The sequence below is a fragment of the Lactuca saligna genome, chromosome 2, assembly GCF_052625555.1.
Source record: "Lactuca saligna cultivar CGN05327 chromosome 2, ASM5262555v1, whole genome shotgun sequence".
NCBI lineage: Eukaryota > Viridiplantae > Streptophyta > Magnoliopsida > Asterales > Asteraceae > Lactuca > Lactuca saligna.
Genome location: NC_136418.1, coordinates 143,043,832 through 143,051,456, shown reverse-complemented (window position 1 = coordinate 143,051,456; position 7,625 = coordinate 143,043,832). Strand labels below are relative to the sequence as shown.

The window sequence follows — 7,625 nt, the reverse complement described above, 5'->3', positions numbered from 1 at the left end:
AATATTTAGGAATCGTACCTTTCAAAAAAAATTGTAAAAGCCATTCAACTCTCTCAACAATTGTAGGTTTCCAGATTAAATCACCAAAATTCATAATTTCTTGTAGTATGTTGCTATGAATTGCAATTTTTGATTAGTTTCCATCACTTAAAGTGCACATTCACATAAATTTGGTGAGAGTTTTTTATTTTGGCTTTTGAATTTGTTTTGACTTAGCTTGCTTTAAACCAACATACTACCTTGGAGGCGTATGCTATATACCCAAATTCATTATGATTTGTTGCAATTTTGGTAAGGACTACTACACATACAAATATGCACTTTCATTTACACTTCGTGAACAGGAAATCTTCATTTTATAATTTTTTTTTGGAACATAAAAAAGTCAAAATTATTGACATTAGTTATTAATGTTTGCATTTATGACAACTTTACATGTAATACTTTACAGCCAAAATGGTCAACATGATGAAGGAAAAGAACATGTTCATCCTCATTTTTAGTTTAAATCTTTGACGGGTTGTCGGTTTTTTTACAGTTGCAAAGGCAGTTGGGAAGTTATCTCCAATGCTAGTAATTAGGTTGATTTTTGAAAATACAAAGATGTAATAGTACAAAATGGATGAAAGCTGATATAATAAATAGACATATGAAAGTAGGTTGTTGTTTCTTACAATCTATATGTGTATTAAATAAATCCGTCTAAAATATGGATGTTCTATCTAGCTAGACTTCTACATACAAAAATTTTATCCAATTAAAAAAAATAATACCCATGAGTTACTTCCCTGATTATTATTATTTTTGTGTTATTTTTAATATGTGGTTGAATAAGACTTGTACTTTATGGTCAATTGAATAAGACATGTATTTTATTGTCAAAGAAACCGTCTTCGTTTTTCTTTTTATTAGGCCGGACGGAGTAGTGAGCGGGGAGAGGTGCGAGATGTTTCCTGCACGGGGGGAACACCACACCCACGGTGTGGGTGGAGATCCCGCATTCTAACTCCTCACATGATTGGTCTGTTTGTTTTTTTTTCTTTTATATTTTTTAATATTTATAAAATTATATATACCTATTAAAAATTATAAAAAATATATCAAAATTTATAATTTTTAATTCCCTACGAAAAAACGGATATAACCCACAAAAAAAAATAAAAGAAACTTCCCTCCTCCGGTTTTACCAAAGAAACCGTTTTCGTGTTTTCTAAAGCTTGTGGTTGGAGTTGTTCGTAGGAGTTCGGGCTCAATAATACATTAAAAAAAGTAGAGTTTTTTCATTCCTGATAAATACACACAAACCACATTAATCATTTCACTTCATCACCCTTTCGTCACCATGCCTCCCAAAACACTTCACGCAGCAATACTATGCAGTCCCGGCGTCGGTCATTTAGTTCCAGCATTATTACTTGGCCGCCGTCTCGTCACCCAACACAACCTCCAAGTCACCATCCTCTCCGTCACCACCACAACCACTCCAACAACCCGATCCCAACTCCTCACTCCCTTCACCGCCGATATCCACCTTCCGGTCATCCAAATACCTGCTGCAGACATTTCTTCAGTCGTTTCTCCAGATGCCAAAGTCGTCACAAAGATTTGCGCCATGATGCGGCAAACAATACCCACCATCCGTACCACCATTTCCTCCATGGACCCTCGTCCCGACGTCTTTCTCGCCGATATCTTTTCAACCGAATCTTGGGTTATCGCAGAAGAATTTGGGATGCCCAAATATGTATTCATCACTGGTAACGCATGGTTCACCGGACTGTTCACTTACTCCCCGGTGCTAGATAAGAAAGTGGCAGGTCAATATGTTGAACAGAGAGAGCCGGTTGAGATACCGGGATGTAAACCGGTCCGGCCGGAGGAAGTTGTGGATCCAATGCTGGATCGGGACGATGAAGACTATCGAGTTTATTTAAACCAAGCAATTGGTGTGACTTTGGCAGATGGCATGTTAATAAACACATGGGAAAATCTGGAACCACAATCTCTTCATGCTCTCAGAAATAACGAGATTTTGCGTTCCATCGTGAAAAACAAACCGGTTTACACAGTTGGTCCAATAGCCAAAAAATACGAACCGGTCGGTTTGAAGAGTGAGGTGATTGAATGGCTTGATAAACAGCCGGAAAGGTCAGTCATATACGTGTCTTTTGGAAGCGGCGGAATGTTATCAGCCGAGCAAATTATAGAGCTGGCTTGGGGGTTGGAGCTGAGCCAACAAAGATTTGTTTGGGTGGTCCGGCCACCTGCTGGATATGATAAAGACGGGTCTTTTTTCAAATCCGGTCATTCCGGTGAACCAAATGGTGAACCCGAGTATCTTCCAGAAGGGTTCTTGACTCGAACCAAGAAAATGGGTTTTGTTGTGCGTTCATGGGCCCCACAGGTGGAGATTTTGAGCCACACATCGGTTGGGGGGTTTCTGACACATTGTGGATGGAACTCAACGTTAGAGAGCATTAGCAGTGGGGTAGCCATGATAGCATGGGCGTTGTATGCAGAACAGAGGATGAATGCGACGTTGCTGACGGAGGAGCTGAAGGTGGCGGTGAGGCCGGCGGTGTTGCCGACGAAGAAAGTTGTGGGGAGGGAGGAGGTGGAGAAGATGGTGAGGTGTTTGATAGAGGGCGAAGAAGGAAAAGCAATGACAGAGAAAGTAAAGAGGTTAAAGGAAGGTGCGGAGGAAGCATTGAGTGTGAATGGTTCGTCTTATATTTCAACATGTAAATTTGTCGATGATTGTTGGTCTCGTATTCAGCAATCAATCTAATGATGCATTAAGCGACGGAAGTATGTTGTATTCTTTTACAATTTTATTTCTTTCATTTTAATATTAATATCTATTATATATAAATAATGAGTGGTGTGTCTTTATGTTAGTTCGGCAAATAGTACTGCGAAGATGTATAGTCATCTTAATTAGATTCATTCGATGAATAATTTTTAACAGTTTCTTTGGGTATAAAATGTATAGTCATCTTAATTAGGTTTTAGGGGATATGGGAGTAAAACAAATATAACCACGCTCTCTTTGATTTTTTATTTTTTTAATTGGGAAAGTGTTCTTGACTTTTGGTGTGTTTTGGATGGTTGTAGAAACTTAGACGGAGTTTCTTATTCGCTCTAGGTTAAAATTTTCTTCTTTAAATTACCTACAATCATGGAACCATATCTTTCCAAAAGTTCGACGCCAAAGTCAAATCTTTTAAAAAAAATACGCTTGATTTTAAGTAGCATCATAAATTTTAGAGTATATGGTATTGACAACTTGAAGTAATTTGGTGGTGTCATGGTATTATAACACCATGTTAAAAGGAGAGAGATAAAGAGAGATAATTTGACAGCCAATAGGTGATTACGTTTCTTCTTGTCATGAAGACAACAAGAAGCACCACAACAAGATGCAACAAGAAGAGGGGCGGTGTTTTTAATGTTATAAAGGCGTTATGAACTGTCAACTCAGCCACAACAAGAAACAACACGATCCACATCGTATGCTCTTATATAATAAAATTAAAGATAATGCATAGACAAAAGCTACATCTGAATACATTTTATTGGAGGGTTCTTTTATTTATTTGTTTTTTTTTTTTAGGTTTCACATTTGTTGGATGTAAAGGTGCACAAATTTCGATTTTAAACCGGTTTCGGTTTTAAAAAAAAATTTAAAAAAAAAAAAAACTCTTTTCTTTGAACTGGTTTGGTTATAACTGGTTCAGCTTTTTTTGGAAGTGAAATTTGATGAAAAAATCTAGTTTTTTATTTCTTAACGAAAACGATTTTGTTCGACTTCTTAAAAAAATTGCGAAAAAAACAGTTTCAGAAACCAGTAAAAAAGTGTTAATAACAACCGGTTTGGTTTTAACATAACATGTTTTGCAAAAATCAATTCTCAAATATTTGGTTTGGTTTTTTCGATAGGTTTTAAAAAAATCGGTTTGAAATGTGCTTCTCTAGTTGGATGTGTACATAAATGTGTTTAACTAGTTAGTTTTTATATTACAAAATCTTATCAAACTTTCTTTATGATTTATATTTCTATTTTCATCTTAATAAAAACATTATATTTTTAAAATATACCCAAATATTGCGTTGTAGTTTGAGATGTAACATGAATTCTGTAAACAGCCACAAAGTCCTTTGCATATTACCTATATTATTATATATAGAATTAACTCTAGTTTTAAAGACTAAATTTCATATGATCTAATTCCTTACTCTCGTGAAAATAGAGAAACAACAAATGAATGAAAAATGCATATATATATATATATATATATATATATATATATATATATATATATATATATATATATATATATATATATATATATATATATATATATACTAGTAGGATACCCGCGCAATGCGGCGACGGATGTTAGTTTCTTTCAACGATTAGTGTTTTTCCGGCATGCTTTTCAGGCTAAAAATAAAAGTATGGAATAAATATATGGCATCCATTGATTATTTTCTTTTCAACAGTAGATGAATAGTTTATCTTAACGGGTGGTGGATAATTTCTATTCAACAAAAAACCATTTGACTACAGTCATTTTTGTTATTAACATGTTTGGTTAAATACGAGCCCAAGTTTTTATCGATTGAAGTTTTAACAATTAGCATGATAATATATATGCATGTGGGGTCTATTGTAAGTAGTACTTTTGTTCCATGTTCCATTTAAACATGTCATATTCAATTTTTAAAAAAAAAAAAAAAAACATGTATAGTACATTTTCGCCAATGATACATGTGGGATATAGCCGCGACAATTATTTTCCTTTTGCCCGTTAGTTTCCGAAATGGGATTAGTTTCATTTTCGCATGCGTTAAACATTTTCAATATATATCAAATAACTTCTGTTCTGTTCGACAATAACCTTCTCTGCTTACTTTTATTATGAATGTTATAAAATGAAAGTTTTAGCCTCTTGTGTAATTTGTAATTTGTAGTCTTTTTATTAGTATTAATATAAATTTCATTTGACGTGCAATACAGTCAACATCGATTACTTCTTTCAAAGATATGGTTTTTCAAAAACGTGTCATAATTTAAAAAATAAACAACACAACAATAAATATTTTTACATTGTTATTTTTGGTTAATACTAAAATGTGCGATATTTTTGCTTAAAGAAACTTGTTTTGGTTAAAAAGTAAAACTTATTTGTTTTTTTTTTTTTTTGTTAAAAAGAAAAGTTTTTTTTGTTAAATTATAAGCCGAAATTTTTTTGGTGATAAAAATAAAAATATCGTTTTTGTTTTTGGTTAAAAGTAAAAACTAATTGTCATAAACAGTTATTTTCAAGTAATATTTTCAGAAAATGCAAACTTTGGTTAACGATTATCATTTTTAACAAATTTGTACTTCATGTTTGCTTGATATTTGATTTTATTTTGTCAAAAACTTGTGTAGTTCTCCAAAACCCCATGGTGTGTTCGACAAAAACTTTGAATTCGAAGAATAAAACATCGAACTGAAAAATCAATAGATAATTATATTTGTGGCATATTAATACATTAATTATACTATGCCTGATTATACAACGATAAAAAATTTATAAATTCTATGAGAAGGCTTATAAGTTTGAAGTGCTTTTTATATAGTTTAGATTTTTTACTTATATTATGATGCTATAATTTTAATAAGTTCATTATGTAATATTAGGTAAAATAAAGCCACTTACACACAAATGACATTCAATTTATCAAACATACATATGGTTGCATGATTAGATCTTGTAGTCTATTGTCATCTATAATTATTTTCCCTTAGAAACATCAAACCAACATGTAGCCCACCACTAATTATAGATGTCGACGCCTCCACTTTCCAAGGCATCATGATCTATGTTAAGCTCCTAAAAGGGATGTCTTTCTAATAGGATTTAAGCATAAACTTGCAAAATAACATATTAATACACCAAAAACTTTAGAAAATCTTGACATATACACTATTTGTTATAAAAAAACATTTTGTGAAATGTAGAAGTACAATTGTTACTCTACAGATCTTATACTATACTTTGCATACCAAAATGATAATCCAACCACTCAATATAATTACAAAAATTGAGAAAGAACATTGCTATATTTGTATTCAACCATTCAATACAATTACCAGAAAGATCATTCAACCACCCTTGGGCCTATCGATTGACTTTACAAAAGTAATATATTCATGAATATTAACTAAAAGATCCAAAAACCATTTATAAATTGAAACATTATGAAACTACACAATTGGTGATGAATGAAATTGAACTGATTTAAAATTTAAAAGTACTCAAGCATCAATGATATGTTTCATGTTTTTTCTTAATTGTTGTACCTCAATAGCATAATCTTATTTTAATTTTCTTAATGACCACATTCACCAACTTTATTTGAACTTTTTTAGAAGTCTTAAAATGGTGTGAACTCAAATATTAACATGTTTGACCATAATTTCAAAAAGAACTCCTTTTAACTTTGGTTTTGCACACAGTAGGACAAACCGTATCTCATTGCTGTGAACTTCCTGCTGTAGATTGCAAGCTATTCAACCACATGATCCGAGAAATATAGTTTCATTAGTAAAGTAAAATGAATAATCATTCTCAAAATTACTTTGTCTCATTGTCTTTGCTAGATGTTTAGCAAACAATAGAAATATCACCCGTTAACTAATCAACTGCTACACCTACCAAAAGACCATATATAATGCATCAGTTAGTCCACTATCCAAAAAAAAATTGTTTCCTTCTAACCTGAATACCAGAAGTACATTGTCAATTCTTGTTTAAACCATGTTTTTTCAAGAGCCTGTAGCCAATCATATCATAAAAAGGCATTATTTGTTGCCTTATCCATAATAAAATCTTGAAAAAAACATCAATATAGAGTGATAATTACCTCCCTAATAGGCTAGTAACATCTCTTGAAAGTTCAGTTCCAATTCCTATCAATTTAAAGGGTATTTTTGTAAATACAAACCAAATACAATCGGAAAATCATGCATATAAACTATAAAGGTTGATACCTGCAGTTTAATCTTCAAAGCCACAATAGATTCTAAATGAAATTAAAGTAAAATGGTGAGGTTCTTAACCTTTTATAACTCAAAACATCTAGAAATTTAATTCAGAAACTATACCAGTGGTATCTTCAAAGTCACATCAGATTCTGAAAGAAATCAAGGTATAGAGAGGTTTTCGACGTTTTATTATCTACGACCATAGAAATCTAGGTCAGAAATCATATATGTGGTTAAATGTTCTAAGTCACACAAGATTATGAACAAAAGAAAGGTAAAATGGTGTGGTTTTCGACTTTAAATAGCCATGCTTTTCGACCATTTATACCCAAAACATCATAGAAATTTAGGTCAGAAATGATACATTAGGTTAAAGCTTCAAGAATTGAAATCAAGGTAAGAGAAGATTCACCCAAGAGGGACGTTGGTGAGATGAAGTGAGATGGTGGTGAAGGTGGTCAAGAAGATTCAGCCATAAGGGACTTCATAGTTCATCCTGTAGAAGACAAAGCCCTTTATGGGAAGACAAACGACGATGGTGGAACAAGTTACAAAAAAAAAAAAAAAAAAAAAAAAAAAAAAAAAAAAC

The 7,625-nt window shown here is 32.5% G+C and overlaps 1 protein-coding gene across 1 annotated transcript; it reads left to right on the top strand.

The window, feature by feature from the left end:
* The first annotated feature begins 1,275 nt into the window (after positions 1-1,275).
* Positions 1,276-2,875, top strand: LOC145031897 (anthocyanidin 3-O-glucosyltransferase 5-like). Its single transcript, XM_078980554.1, has one exon. It carries the CDS (start codon positions 1,343-1,345, stop codon positions 2,786-2,788), a length of 1,446 nt encoding a protein of 481 aa, XP_078836680.1. The 5' UTR covers positions 1,276-1,342; the 3' UTR covers positions 2,789-2,875.
* The last annotated feature ends 4,750 nt before the right edge of the window (positions 2,876-7,625 follow it).

Bases quoted from the DNA above. Each gene is read 5' to 3' on its own strand.
- LOC145031897 (XM_078980554.1), top strand. From the start codon at position 1,343: ATGCCTCCCAAAACACTTCACGCAGCAATACTATGCAGTCCCGGCGTC.